The sequence below is a fragment of the Nuphar pumila genome, chromosome 6, assembly GCF_984573655.1.
Source record: "Nuphar pumila chromosome 6, dmNupPumi1.hap1.1, whole genome shotgun sequence".
NCBI lineage: Eukaryota > Viridiplantae > Streptophyta > Magnoliopsida > Nymphaeales > Nymphaeaceae > Nuphar > Nuphar pumila.
Window position 1 is genome coordinate 42,684,893 of NC_143254.1, and position 16,990 is coordinate 42,701,882.

General features: G+C 32.0%; 1 protein-coding gene across 1 annotated transcript in view; it reads left to right on the plus strand.

Annotated features, from left to right (window-relative positions):
• Positions 1 to 3,786: 3,786 nt before the first annotated feature.
• Positions 3,787 to 16,990, plus strand: part of LOC149834742 (pentatricopeptide repeat-containing protein At5g08510-like) — a 31,268-nt gene continuing 18,064 nt past the window's right edge. The window contains exon 1 of the mRNA XM_090009445.1: positions 3,787 to 3,999. Within this exon, the coding sequence (XP_089865571.1) occupies positions 3,787 to 3,999 (213 nt within the window). The remainder of the gene's footprint in view (positions 4,000 to 16,990) is intronic.

The following is a 16,990-nucleotide window of genomic DNA, read 5'->3' on the forward strand; positions in this document are numbered from 1 at the left end:
TTGTATGTTCGATGCAACAACAATTTATACATTTGAAGCAGTAGTGATGTGTATTTATGATTTATAAAGTTACCACGATTTGTAATTAAGTTTGCTAAATCGTACAACGATGTTTACTTATGAAGCTCAAACGTTACAACGATTTGTACATTTGAAGTATGAACAATTCATATATTTAAATCAATAGCGATTTGTGTGTTTGAAGCAACAACGATTTATACGTTTGATGCAGTAGCAATGTGCATTTATGAAGTTACCTCGATTTGTATTTAAGTTTGCTAAATCTTACAACGATGTTTACTTATGAAGCTAAATATTATGACGATTTGTAATATTGGCGATTATATAATGAATGTGATAATTTGTAATAATATATACTTGGGGAGGCAGTTGTAACATATAATGATGCAGTTAAATTTATATGTTGTGCAAGTTAGCAATGACTAAAATTCGTAAAACAAGAAAGTTCTCACCGTTCGAGCGGATGACTACTGGAGAAATTATCTGCTAGTCTGATATATATGAGCATTATGAAATGTACCAAAATATAATGAAGATTAAGAATGATAAAAATAGGGACAAAGCGTTGAAATTTTATAATGTGAAGCCTGATCCATCAGATATTGAAGATGAAGAGCAAAGGAAGAAGGATAAGGAAGAACTAAAGAAGAAGAAGGATGATGAAAAGAAAGAAAAGCAAAGGAAGAAGGTGGAGAAAAATGAAAAACAAAGGAAGAAAAGGTAAATAAAGAAGGAGGATGAGGAGGAGAGGGAAAGACAAACGAAGAATAAGGAGAAAGAGGAAGAGAAGGAAAGGCAATTGAAGAAGAAGAAGAAAGAGGAGGAGGAGAAGGAGAGAAAAAGGCAAAGAAAGAATAAGGAGAAAGAGGAAGAGAAGAAAAGACAATTGAAGAAGAAAAATGAGAAGGAATAAAAGGAAAGACAAAGAAAGGAAAAGAAGTACGAAAAGAAAAGGAAAGGCAAAGGAAGGAGAAAGAGAACAAGAAAGAGAAGAAAAGGCAAATGAAGGAGAAGGAGGACGAGGAAGATAAGGAAAGGAAAAGAAAGAAGCAGGAGTATGAAGAGAAAGGAAAAAGTAGGAGGAGGAAGAGAAGGAAAAGAAAGGAATAAGTAGAAAAGCAGAAAAGGGAGACGAAGGAGCAAAGGAAGGAAGAAGTAGAAAAGTAGATGAGGGAGGCAACAGACGAAGAAGCAACAAAAAAGGTAGAGGAGGAGGAGAGAATGAATGGGGAACAAGAAAGACAAAGGATGAGCGAATGATGGAGCAACAGGAAAGGCAGAAGAAAGGGAGAGAGATGATGAAGAGGAGAAAAGTGTGACCAAGGTACGTAAATTGCTCTTGTCTGTCACGATTTAGTATGATAGGTATTATTATGTATAGTGATTACTATGTATAATGATTACTCTGATAACAATTACTATGTATAGTGATTACTGTGATAACGATTACTATGTATAGCGATTACTGTGACCTATGTACAGCGATTACCGTAATAGCTATTAGTATATATAGCGATTATGTAATGATTGACTGTGATATATATTATTATGTATAGCGATTATTGTGACAACGATTACTATGTATAGTGATTACTGTGATAACGATTACTATATATAGTGATTACTATGATAGCGATTACTATGTATAGCGAGTACTATGACTTATGTATAGCGATTATCGTAATAGTTATTAGTACGTATAGCGATTACTTTGATATCGATTATTGTGTATATGATTACAGTGATAGCGAGTGTACAACGGTTATTATATACAGTGATTATTGTGTACAATGACGTATAGAAGTACAAATGAGACTAATTGTGATTTGATATAAATAATATACTATTTTGTGTTACAAGGAGGTCAGAAGAGAAGTAGATCACCAGATGAAAAGTTGAAAGGGTGGTGTCAGTGGCCTATAGTTCTGTCATTGTATGAACAACTAAGTGAATATTAGAAGGACCGATTACAAAATATGCACTTCGGCAGCCTTCTGGACCAGCATTATTTTGAAACGTGTTGGAACACCATGACCCATCTGGTCAATAAGTAGAATTATAAGACCAACACATTCTAGTTTGATCATTTTGAGATCACCATAACCCTAGAAGATGTGACACGAATTACGGGTCTTAAGTGTCATGGAAGTGGTGTTCTAGCACAGGATTCAAACTATAATATAAGAGACAAGTGCATAGCCCTTCTAAGAATGTCAATGGAGGACTGAGGTCAATGTATTTTTGGTGGAAGCAATTTCACATCGATGAAAGTTTCTTCTTTCCGTAATAAATGGGAAGGCTAGTTCGCTACATGTGCATCTGAAAGAGCTGACCAAGAGTTGCACGACTTCCTTCTTTATTTTTTTAAATTTACTTTATTTTCAAATTTGTTTGGTTTGAGGTTAAGTTACTTGTGGCTGCAGTTCTTGAAAGACTTAGATGAAGTCAACAACTATGCATAGGGTGCTGTTATGCTCGCACACTTGTATAGTCAACTTTACCATGCGAGTAAGGGTACAAAGATCGTCGGAGGGTTTTGGCCATTTGTCTAGGTAATTGTCTATTACATATTTACTAGTTATAGACTAAAATTGTTGAAGGTTATAGTCTTACTAATATATTATTTTTGTAGGCCTGAACATGGAAGCATATTGTCGCCTTGCATCCTTAGTGTGGCCTTGCTATTTATGATTTTCCCATGATTGACCAGTGGGCTACAATAAATATCAAGGAGGATAATGCTAAATTCATTTTAGATGGTCTGCAATTAAATTAGGTAAATGATTTAAAATCGTTTACAATCGTTTTAGCATTTATCATTCATTAGTATAAATCGTTGAAATGTTTAGCATTCTTAAGTAATCATCGTTGTAGGATTTTGTCTTCGTGAGTATAAATCGTTATCGCATTAACATTTAGCATTCATTAGTATAAACTATTCTAATGTTTAACATTCTTAAGTAATGATCGTTGCATGATTTTGTATTCCTTAGTATAAATCGTGATTGCTTTAGCATTTAACTTTCATTAGTGTAAATCGTTGTAATGTTTAGTATTCTTAAGTAATCATCGCTGCAAGATTTTGTCTTCGTTAGTACAAATCGTTTTTGTATTAGCATTTAGCATTCATTAGTATAAATTGTTATAATGTTTATCATTCTTAAGTAATGATTATTGCAGGATTTTGTCTTCATTAGTACAAAGCGTTAACGCTTTAGCATTTAGCATTTATTATTATAAATTATTGTAATATTTAGCATTCATTAGTGTAAATCATTTTAATACAAAGCACCCATTAGTAACAATCATTATAATATATTTAGCACTCATTATTATAAATTGTTTTAATATTTAGCATTCATTAGCATGAATAATTATGTCTATACCTAAACTACAATCTCTAATATACAGGTTGTGTGGAGATCGTATGGAGATGGGGAGGACGAGGACCAAGAGGTTGTTGTTGAGGCTGTGAGACTGTCTGGCTATGATATTTGGCTGTTTAGCAAATCTGAAGCTGAGTTATAGCATGGTAGTCGAGTTCTCCTATAAGCTGGCTTGGGACAATCGCCCCAAAGCAGCTTGTGGTAGTGACAAGAAAGATGAATAGTGGTGGGGTCAGGAACGTGAATTGGCACAAACGATTCAGGAAACAATTGGGTAGCTAGAACAAAGGAGGTGTTTGTGCCATAACATATGATTATAAAGAATGACAATATGACCCCAACTATTTTAAAAAAATATTGAGAACCCGTGCATCAAAATATGGAGATTGAGAAGAAGCAACGTGAAAGTAAGGTCTCTACTGTCCCTCAACATGTCGTCTCACAGCATAGAAATAACGTCAATCGTGTTCCTCCGACTACAACTATGATTCTCTCAGTTACAATACACGATGAGGAGCCAACACAACTCACAAAGAAGAAGGTAGTCTCTACCACAAAGTTAGAGAGGGAGAATAAGGAGTTACAGAAGCAGGTACAAAATTTGGGGAAACAAATGCGATCACAATATGGTATAATGGTAGAGATGATTACCAGTAATTTTAATAATATCGAGGGAACCAAGAGGCCACGAAGGAAAGAGAGTTCACCAAGAAAAAAAAAGAGATGATTTGTATGTCATAGTCCATTTGAGTAGTCAAGTGCCACTGAATAAACATTATGTGATTTTTGTATCCCAATAATTATTTATTGTAATTATATAATTCTTTGTTATAATTTTATAATTATTTTTTGTAACATGACATTCTATAATTGTATAATTCTTTTTTTAATAAGTATAACACACAAGTGCCACTGAACAAATCGTTGTAATGTTCAACCTTCATAAATAAAAATTGAAGAAGCGTTTAGCGTTGTGTACTGTAAAAATTATGATTTGCTTTTACGAGTTGTCTTCCTATCGCGATTTACACAATGATTGATAAAAGAATGAAACGATTTATATGTATGAAGGCTATGTGCTACCGCGATTTGCTTGATACCGATTGGCTTGCAACTAGTTATAATTATTTATTGTAACGTAACATTCTATAATTATATAATTCTTTCTATAAGAGATCGCAATTTGTTTTTTATAGAGGAAGTGTTCTATCACGATTTATACAGCCACGAACATAAAGCGAAAATGATTTGTCCTATCACGATTTGCATTTACGAGCTTTGTCTATGTGAATGATATGTCTTATCGTGATTTATACAATGACTGATTCATAAAAGACAGAAAGGAAAAATAATAAACAAATTGACATGATGTTTAGACTTAGTAAAGTACAAATCGAGGAAACTTCAATGATACAAATTGAGGTAGATTCATAAATACAAATTGATTTTGTTCACAATGACAAACAAAGACATATCGTTATCGAAGTAACTTTATAACTACAAATCGACGTGATTTACAACCATATTCATTTACAAAAAATATGAGTATTTAGTTACAATACATCATGACCAATGGTTTGGCTTAGATACAATACATGACCATCATCATTAAAGAAAATAGACATCATCAACAACATCACCCTCACATCCAAATAGTGATATGCTTCGAATGCAATCCAGGCAAAGAAGATGAAGTTGCAGAATGTATGGGATCCCATCATCATCAATATGTTTCTACAAACATAGAAGATGGAACCGCACAACTGTAGCATATTTGTCATGAAGTATATCAAAGATTAGGAAAATATTTTTTCAACTGCGAATGATGGTTTATGAACGATGGAGGATCTGACAATATGAATAGATCAAATAGATGGTCATCAACATCACCCTCTATCTATCATGCAAAATATATATGCTTACTTCAGTATGGTGGCAATGATTAAGGATGATTATGGTCATTATATTTTGCATAAACTTTGATATACTTCATGATAAATACGTCACAATCGTATGTGTCATGAATATATCGATGTATACACAGAAGATAACCACCATAATCATTATCGAAGATTATCCAGATCTTTTCTCACAGTATGAAATAACTAAGTTATCAGCATCAAACCCCATCTATCAAGCACATGTAGAAGGAACACAGAAAAACAAAGAAGAAGAAAAAAGTACAAGGAAGAAGAAAAAAAGATGAAAGCGGAGGAGAAAAAAGAAGAAGAAGTTGCGTTGCCACAGAAAAGAGGAAGGGAGGTTAAATAGATTAGGGTTTTAGACCTGGACAACGGGTCGGGTCGGGTTTTACATAGAATAAGGTTTTACACAGATCTATATTAGGGTTTTAGATAGATTAAGGTTTTACATATGTGTACCTCTTCTTCTTCTTCTTTCTTCTTCTTCTTCTTCTTTATTCGTCTTCTTATGTCATTCTTTTTTTTCTTCAACTTTTTCTTTTTTCTTCTTCTTTGTTCTGTCTACCTATACATGATAGACGGGAGGTGATGCTGATAACCGAGGATATATCTATTTCATCTACTTTGACATACTTCATGACAAATACACCACGATGTTTATTGGTAAAGTACAAATCAAGGTAACTTGATAAATACAAATCGACTTACAACTCCATCAATTTAAGTTTTATGCTATAACAATATTTTAGTAACAAAGACAAATCGTTGTGGCGGACATATACATCATTGCGTAAATCGTGATATTTGTTGCAACATCTATATCTCACAACTATCTTGGATTAATACAAGCTACCTAGATCTGAAAGCATAAGTTGGCATGTCACTTGATGACTTTAAAGTACAAGTTAGAAATGATTTGTGCTATCGTGATTTGCTTGATACTGATTAGCTTGCAAGCAGTTATAATTCTTTTTTGTAACGTAACATTCTATAAATATATAGTTCTTTCTATAACATATCACAATTTGTTTTTTATAGAGAAAGTGTTTTATCATGATTTGTTCAGCCACAGACATAAAGCGAAAATGATTTGTCCTATCACGATTTGCTTTTATGAGCTTTGTCTATGTGAATGATATGTCTTATCACAATTTACACAATGACTGATTCATAAAAGATAGAAAAGAAAAACAATAAACAAATCAACACGATGTTTAGACTTAGTAAAGTACCTAAACAATACAAATTCACATATTTAGATATTTGAAAAGAAAGTTCGCATAAGAGATAAAATTTGTATAAAGTCCATAAATTTTTTAGAATTTTGAAATGAATTAAAAAGACAATTTTGTGAATTATTATAGTTAATTCATTAGAAGCTTTTTTTCTGAAAACTTATTGGTTGACTAATTAGCAAATTCATTATCGATAATATTTTAACATTTATTCAAGTTGTTTAATGTCTAATTGAAAAAATTATGAGATCTTTGCAGAGTATTTGGGTCGACCCAAATGGATATAGAAAGAGTTTAGACTCAGATCAGGGTTTAGACCGAACCTATAAGAGATTTGGATCAATTTGAGACCCAAATAGATCTCCTCTAATGTAATAGAGACCAAATTGGATCTTACTAAGAAAATAAGATATTGAATCTACTTGAAGACTCAATTAGATCTCATTATGTAAATTAACATTTGGATCCATTTAAAGATCCAATTGGATTCCAATAATTAAATAAAGCTTTTGTATCTATTTGAGACCTAAATGGATAGCATAAAGGTAAAATTAATTTGTTTAGATTTGAATTCAATTTGAGACCCAAATAGATCCTATTTAAGAAAACAAGATTTGAATTCACTTATGATCTAAATGAATCTTTTTAATATACTATGAATTTCACTAGAATATAATATGTTTTGGATCTATCTAAATTTCAAATGAATCCTACTTAAATAAATAGAATTTGGGTTCATTTGAAACCCAAATAAATTTAATTAAAATATATATATGTAAATGTGTATCTATATATATAATAGTTTAGATTGGGTTTGGATTTGATGAAAGCTAAATGGGTGTCACAACCAACCCAATCTAATCATTCCTCCACCTAAACTCATCCTCTCAATCGAATACATCCCATCCCACCAAATTCGTTTGACCTATCGTGGTATTTGTACAACCACGAACATAAAGCGGAAATGATTTATCCTTTCGCGATTTGCCTTTACAAGCTTTGTTTATGTGAATGATATGTCCTATCATGATTTACACAATGACTGATTCATAAAAGGCAAAAAAGAAAAATAATAAACAAATTAATATGATGTTTAGACTTAGTAAAGTACAAATCGAGGTAACTTCATAAATATAAATCGATTTACAACTTGATACCGTTTTAAGTTTTATACTAAAATAATATTTTAGTAACAATTGCAAATCGATATGAGTAAATTGTGATATTACATATCGATATCGTTCACAAAGATAAACAAAGATATAACGTTATCGCGGTAACTTCATAAATATAAATCGGCGTGATTTACAACAACATTCATTTACAAACAATATGAGTATTAATTACAATTGGCCATGAAACGATTTGTATTTTGAAGATCTTATCTCGATATTCTATTTTCTATAGCGATTTGCAAATGAAATGACATTTTTTAGTTTATGCGTAATGTAATTTATTTGTTTATTGTATACTTTGTGTGTGATTTTTGAAAATAAGTGGGATGTGAAACGACGTTTCCTTTATAAATGAGTGATACGCCGCACAAGTTCAGGAGGGTGTTGCTTCGCTTTGTTTCATGAGTAAGGAATAGACAAACTGATGTTTTCTTTATAAATGACGTGTTTGGGGATGAAACATATAACCTGTTTTATCGTAAAAGGGGTATCAATGGCGATAAAGGAGACGACGACAACTACATGGCCAGTGACAGTGAATCAGGCATATATTTTATAAACGTGACCGATCGTATATTCGATTTGTTTTGTGTACTATAGAAAGAGATTGCAATATAATGCAACAGTTCATTTATTGAATATTCTGCTAATGTCAGTAGAACATCCACAAAAAAATGTGCCCAAAAACTCAGCAAAGAGCTCCAAGAGAACATCAACCGGTTGCAAGATTTATTTGTAGAAGAAAACACTATTAGTAATTTTGTATGTATGAAACCACTATTAGTTATTCATTTATATATGCCATAAGTATTTATATTAACATGTGCATATTTTTTATAAACAGACTATATACAATTTTGTCATGTATATTCAAAGCAACGCAACAACCAATACTAGACACGTCGTCAACCCTTATTTCATGGCATATCAGTTCTCTTATATGTTTATTTTCATTTTTTATTTACTCTTGTTGCTTCGTGTTTTAGCCTTACTATTATCACTATTTCGTTCAATAGAGTTTTGTTTGTCGACTGCCATACGCCACTGGATTTTAAGATGGACTACAATGCTGAGGTAACGATGATCACTGCGGAGACTTTTGGTCAAGTGAAAAGGTAAGTGAAGAAACCCGTTGTCCAAGGTTTGTGAGGCATAACAGTCCTAACACAATTTCTACTATCGATTTGTAAGATATTATATCGATTTAAGATATTGTTTTGATTCTTAATATCGATTTGTATGCTGATTCTTAATATCGATTTCTAAGCTATCAATAGAAATTTTTATATCGATTTGTAAGATATTTTATCATCGATTTACAGATGTTGATTCTTATATTATAGCGATTGTTTGATCATTAGGTCTTATACGTGATGAATTTACGAAAACAACAACTATGGTGCTACAACTCATTGGACTTTCACACTGGTATAGAACGTGACATTATGCATTTGGTAAGTTTCTATCTATAAGTGTATCATATCTTGTATAGTAGGCCGAAATTTACTTGCTTCTGCATTAACCACAGGTGGTATTAATCAAAGACGTCTTGGGTGTTGACATTGGCGCGTGGAGGTTTCACTGTGCACTCGATGCTCCTTTACAAAATAATGGCGTCGATTGTGGAATATTTATAATGAAGTATATTGAAGCAATATACAATGGACAAGAACCTGATTTCGACGTTGTATGTTGTACACTTAAACATGTTTTATTATCCTACACTATTGGGGACTCAATTTCTATATTGGTCTCACATTATATTTTTGTTGCAGGATGATATATCTGGATTCTGCACATAACTATGCAAAAAATTGATAGAGTTTCTAATTGCAAAAGAGAAAAAAACTCAAACAGCAAGAATACCTAGAAGGCAATGAACGACGCGAGCCCCCCATGAGTAATATGATGTAAAGAGACTTGTAACAGATTTTGTAGACTATGTATAAAAAATTTATAAGTTTGTATACAAATTTTGTAAGACTGTATACAAATTATATAAATCTCTCTGGGTTGAAATAAAAATTCAATAATTACCCCGATTTCAAGAGGAATGCTAATAAATACTAATAAATGTTGATATCAAGAAGAATGAAAAGTTTTTGTGTTTTCCATCATTTAACATAGGACACTATGTAAATTAATGTGGTTGTAAATCGCGTCGATGGGGTACATGATAAATCGCTTTTGCTAAACACGTCAATAAGTTAGATTGTTATTTGTAGCAAAGGCAAATTGTTGTCTCCGACATAGACGTCATTGTGTAAATCGCTATAGGACACTATATGATATGATGATTCAAATATAGTATATGTACAACAATTTGTATATATGAAGGCTAGATGAAACAATAATTTTTACTTTTAATACAGTTTATTCACATAACAACTTTTTGCACAATGATTCAACTACATTATATGTACAATGATTTGTATATGTAAAGGCTAGACGAAACAATATTTTTTACTTTTAATACAGTTTATTTATAAAACTTTTTGCACAACGATTCAAATATAGTATATGTACAACGATTTGTATATGTGAAGGCTAGCTGAGACAATGATTTTTACTTTTAATACAGTTTATTCACAGAACAACGATTTGTGTAATGATTCAAATATAGTATATATACAATGATTTGTATATGTGAAGGCTAGATGAGACAACGATTTTTACTTTTAATACAGTTTATTCACAGAACAACTTTTTGCATAATGATTCAACTACAGTATATGTATAATGATTTGTATATGTGAAGGCTAGATGAGACAATGATTTTTACTTGTACTATAGTTTATTTACATAATAACTTTTTGTGTAATCATTCAACTACAATATATGTATAATGATTTATATATGTGAAGGCTAGATGAGACAACGATTTTTACTTTTAATACAGTTTATTCATAGAACAACTTTTTGCACAACGATTAAAATACAATATATATATACAACGATTTGTATATGTGAAGGCTAGTTGAGACAATGATTTTAACTTTTAATACAATTCATTTACAGAATTATGTAGCTAAAGAATTCACACATGATTTCTGTGTTCCATTGCTCACTTTTAAATTAAACTGAGTCTGTTATGAAACAGAACAATATAAGACACTATATTAAGTTTAATAAAAAATACAACATCTTTCAACATTGATTATATACCAAAAGACTTATAAAATGGATGCCATCATTCCACTCAAACTGGTCAGGAGAATTGAAGGTTCTAACATTATAGTGCACGTCTGTAGTGTATTGCTGCATGTTGGAAATTACACAAGTTAGATATTGATAAGCTGCACGTAATGCAATTTACATGAAAAGCAATATAATGTATTGCATACTTGTTCATGCAAAGGGTTTGGTTGTTTTTGCTTAGGGGTTAGTTGTTTCTTAGACATTTTCTTACCAACCAATTCTAGTGCACCATTTGTCCTTCGACGACTGCGATCAGAGGCAGGTTTCCTTTTGGTACCCTTCTCTAGGTAAAATTTTTCATCACAATCTACAATATTAACTCCTGACTTGTTGAAGATGATGTTTACGTTTCGGTGCAACTTCTCATGTGAGTCAGGAAAAGTATGATTTTTACCTTCGTTGTTAGCTCTCATTTTCTTAGACTGGTCTTCATGAGCTGCAATGAACTGATGGTGAATTAACTACACATTTTCAAGTAACTCCCTTGACACTTTTCTTAGGTTGTTGGTAACGGGAGGTTGTGGCACTTCTCATCAACATCAGATGGACAAACATTATCTGTATTTAGCAGTTCAATCTTTGCTTATCTCATCTATCTTCATATTAAATATGACTCAGGTATTTCTTGTATCTTTTCTTAATTAAGTGCCTTTAATGCATGATGACATAAAATACCTTTGAATTCATATATTTTGCACGTACATTCAATTGTTTCATTGTCAACATTATACGTAACATGTGCTTCTTGCCTTTTTGGATGCTCTTTGCCCTCCCATACAATATAATATTTGTGCATATTCTCGGTTTGCATATGTCCTTATATGTTGCAATTCATGACCTGTATAACCTTCTTCTTAATCTATTCAAATACAGTTAGTGTATACAGATCTGCAGGTCGCATCAATATTTTTATACCCAAAGTTATAGGGCATGTGTTGAAGTATTTCACATTTTGTTCAAGCACATTCTGTCTAAGACCGTCTACAAATAATTTATATTGTTTCATGAAGCGAAACATTATTAAACATGAATACAAGGTTTTTTTAGTGTGTCATGCATAGATTCAGTTCTTTGTGTGTTTATCATTACTGCACAAAAGTATTGTCTTCCATATGCCAATTCATACTTCTCTTTGTCAGCATATAAATTTTATAACCAAACACAGTCTTCAAAGTCGTACATCTGAATCATTTCCTCTGAATCAGACATAAAGGTGACCTCGTCTTCGCTTTCAAGTACACACCTTATAAACTTTTTATCAAATCATGTCTTCTGATTAAATATGTCCTATGTTCTTTGTTGTATTTTGAAAGATATGCTATAAACATAGGCGATGATGTGCATCTAGCCATACATGAGACACTACAGTCGTAATTACTTGATCATCATCTATAAGTACAGCTCCAGGGTGCTTCTCATTCATTGCTTGTGTAAATACTTTGAACAATCACTCAAAGGTTCTCTTGGTCTGGTCATATACAAAAGCGTCGCCTAATATGCAACTCTGTGAGTGATGGTTCACTCTGACAAACTGCGCAAATGGCCATTGTTCAGTATTAATCTTCACTGTCGTATAAAAAACAAACACATTATTGAAGCATTCATAATCTACTTTTGACTTTGAATCTGCCCAAAACATATTCACATCATATCCATCTTCATCCAGTTGCATTGCACTAAAGAAACCAGGGTCATTGCTTGATTTCTTCTGTAAATAATCAACCAAAGAACATATTTCTCCATTCTCCTTGTTATCTATCCTCTTCCTTCTCAAGTGGTTTCTTAGATCCATAGGTGTGAATGGCACATTCTCGCGACCACCATCTATGCGCATGCATAAATTGTATGTTTTTCTTGATGCAATGCCGACGCTGTCAATTATTTCAACAATTGCAGTATGCACTTCAGTTACTTTACTATGTGACCTTAACATAGGATTAATAAATAAAGTTGTTAATTCATGGTTATGATCATTGATTAAAGTGCAAACTATATATTTTCCATTCAGAAGTCTTCTTAACACCATTCTCACTGGACAACCACATTTTGAATTTGGCTTGCTCCTTGTTGGCTTTCCACTTGACTTCTTCCAACCTTCCTTAGAACAAACATGTCTTTCTCACCACGACACCCTGTGCATTTTTTAACCAAGAATACCTTCTAACACTGAAGCCAAGTTTTAAGGCATAATCATTATAAAATTTGTATGCAGCTTCCTCATTATTAAACTGTATTCCTTCTACGAAAACAAAGTCAAGTTTACTGCCATGATCGTCTACCTCATTATCGAATTGCATTTCTTCTGTTGGAACATTCAAGTCAAGAGTGAATCCAATGTTTGCACCCTTCTTATCATGTGTATCATCAGTGCACATGTTCACTTCTTTAGGTGTGTCATTAGTACAAATGTTCACTTCTCCATAACTTTTCAATGATTGAGATACAACATCTTCACTGCAACCAGATGATAAGCTCACCACTGTCATAAGCAAGATATCAATTTGTGTTAGCCAGTGCATACATTTACTATGATTTATTCAAGATGCATATAACAACAGATACCGATTAGTTAAGCAAGTCAAAGAAATGATTGAATAAATCATAGTATAAAAGCAATAACGATTTGTTATTTGCTTATACTATGCATCGAGTTGTTATTTACCATGCCAATAAAAGAAACAATTTATTGTATATGTGTGTTGACGATAGTGATTCACGTGATAGCGATTTAATTATATCTACGACGCTGTGAAGCAATTTCAATAGAAATCACTAAATAAGCAGCGATTTGAATACACAAATCACCACCGCAAGTGCGCAACAATATAAATTTTGTGCACACGTTTTAAAATCATACTATAAATATCTTACAAATCAACACTAGAAAATACATAATATCTTACAAATCAATATATATATCGCATAATATATTACAAATTGATACGACAATTCAGCATAATAGCTTACAAATCGATATTAACAAACAAAACAATATCTCACAAATCGGTAGTATGTTACTACAACCGCAATTTATGTTACATTGCATATACTGAGTGAATGAACGATACTGGATGGGGTAGAGGCCCTTCATCACATCTGTAACCAAGCATTCTTGTCAACAGATCCCAATGTCTTACAAATATCTTTAATTTTTCAACTGTTGAAAAGCCAACATCCACCTGCAATAACAAAACAACACCTTAATGGCACTCACAACGACATGCATTCTTCAACAATAGCATGATGACATGGAAATGTACTCACGATGCCTTAATGGCATTTGTTGGAATGTTTGTGTGTCATTGTTTTTTTTCATTCTGCATAACGAAAAAGAAGAAAAAGAGAATACTGTAAAAAAAGATGGCTGACAAATCCCCCTATGACGCCCACCAATGATTAAACCAGCCGATTGATTTATAGTTATCTTCACGAGGTAGGAATGAACCCAGGAATGTTTTGTAACACAAGGCAGGAACGAGAAGGCGATAATGTGTTGTAACATAAGATAAAAATCAAGGCAGATCTCGACTCACAGAAATGTGCAAAGCTATTTATGGTAGAACATTTTTGTCAAACGTATATCTATCTTACGGGAGGACATTTTTGTCAAATGCATATCTATCTTTTTTATATGTTATTTATCTTTTTTATATGTTATTTTATTATAAAATCATCATGGATAACATTGGCATATGAATTATCATGGGTCCCAAGATATTCCTCCGTACACCCCTACGATCATTGCAAAAATTTTGCCATCTTGGTTTCCTTCTCTTCCTTTCTCTTTTTCCTTTCTAACCTCTATTTTTCTTTTTGAAGGAGAAAATAAAAGACAGAAAAGAAGAGAGAAGAGAAAAGAAAGAAAAGAGAGAGGAACTCTTTTGCGAAGGTCCCACTTGACCTTAATTTTGAAAAGATTTAGAAGATTACTCACCTCCGTTTTGAAATATTTGCGGGAAAATTGGAAGATGGGATCCGCTCGTCGGTACGAGATTCGACCGTTCCTGGCGCCTTTACCAGGGGTAATCGAACCAAGGATCGAATTTATGCCTCTTTTCTTTGCCTTAATGTTATCTAAGAATTTATTCTAAGTCTAAAATGCACAGAAAATCATGCTTGTGTAATGTAAATGCAGAAATGTATGATTTTGAGAAAACTTTTTTTAGAAATTTTGAGATTTCTTCAGTGATTCTGAAATAAATGTGATAATGGAGTGAAGAAATGACTTTTGAAAGTTGAATCTAACTTTAGAACTTGTGATAGATCTGAGAAGGTATTTGAAGTTCTAAGTTTTTGAAATAATCAGAGTTGGGAAAATAAATCTTGATTTGAAAAGAATGAAGGAAAAGGAGAATTTTTGAAGTTGAGATAGAGAAAATGAAGTTTCAAAAAGTCGAAATGGATTTTGAATTTGTGATCTGGATTCCAAAGTGGAGATGGAGTTTGAAATGGAATTGAATTCTGGATTTGAAGTTTGAAATCAGAATGGAATTTGGATTTAAGAATTGGGTGTGAAATCTGGAATCCATGATGAAATTGGATCCGAAATCTGGAATCTAAGATGAAATTGGATCTAGAATCCAAGATGGGATTTGAAAAAGTAGAATTGGATCTAAAATCTAGGGTCCTAGATAGAGTGGGATCCAAAGTCTAGAATCCAAAATGGAGTTGAACCTAGAATCCTAAAGGGGATTGGATCCGAAGTCTGGAATCCAAGATAAAGTTGAATTCAGAGTCAAATATGGAATTAGAAGATGGATCTGGATTTTGGAAATCTAGATGAGATTTGAAGATGGGTCTAGGCCTCGGGCATCTAGATGGGTTTTGAGAATAGAATAGGGTTTTGGAAATCCAGATAAAATTTGAAATTGGATCCTATATCAATTTTTTGAACTCGGAGAGAAGGATAGAGAATGAAATTTAAATTTCGAAATCAGGTGTTGGACCTGGAAATTTCAAAGTTGAATTGAACTTTGAAATTAAATTGAATTTGAACTTTGAATCTGGAAATGAATTTGGAATTTTAAAATTGAATTGAACTTTGAAATTCAATCTAGAATATTGAATTGAATTTAAAATCGAATCCTGAAAATGGAAGTGAATCTGATTTTTTTTAATTCAACTTTGAATTTGGTTTTGAATTTTGAATATAGAAATGAATTTGAGTTTTCAAAGTCAAATAAAACTTCGAATTTGAATCTTTGAATATAAAATGAATCTGAAATTTCAAAGTCAAATTGGACTTTGAAATTGAAGTTTTGAATTTTCGAAGTAAGATAGAATTTGAGCATAGGAAGGAGATTTTGAATTTACAAGTGAGAATTGAAGATTGATCTGAGAGGTGAAGAAGATATTTGAAAAATATATCTCAAAATCACTTGATCTTGGAAAAGAATTTTGGAAATATGATATAGTTTTATCCTAAATGATGAAATGAATGAAAGAATTTGAAATTTGGTTCTAGAAAATTCATATCTCATTCTTTAAATGAATTAAAATAAGATTGAAAATATAATACATCTCTGACTATGGTCATAAGATGTATTATATAATAATCATACATAAATTCAAGTGAAGAATAAAACACATTTTTTGTTGCCTTTATAGAGTTTAAAATGAAAGTAACTCTCAATATATCCTAACTATGGCCATTGATATATATTTTGGACTAATTTTAAATTAAACTCTGATAAAGGAAGAAAGTATTTGAAAATATGATGACTTTTGAAGGAGATCTAGTGTGGATCCAGTGTTATTCCATAAAAGATGAAAACCATAAGTTTTGTTAGCACCCTGACTATGGCCATTGATGCAAATCATCAACTTAGGATTTAATCACCTTTTATTAGAATGATGCTCGTGCCATTCATATTTCCATTCGTGAATTTTTGAAATAAAGGAGAAAATGATATGAAGCAAGTAATTCTAGAAGATATGTATGCTCATACATTCTAATCTAAAGTTGGAAATGGAAAGCTTTTATTAATATCTAGCTTATTACAATATTGAAATTGGAAATATCAAAAATTTCTAATCTAAGGGAAAACAATTCA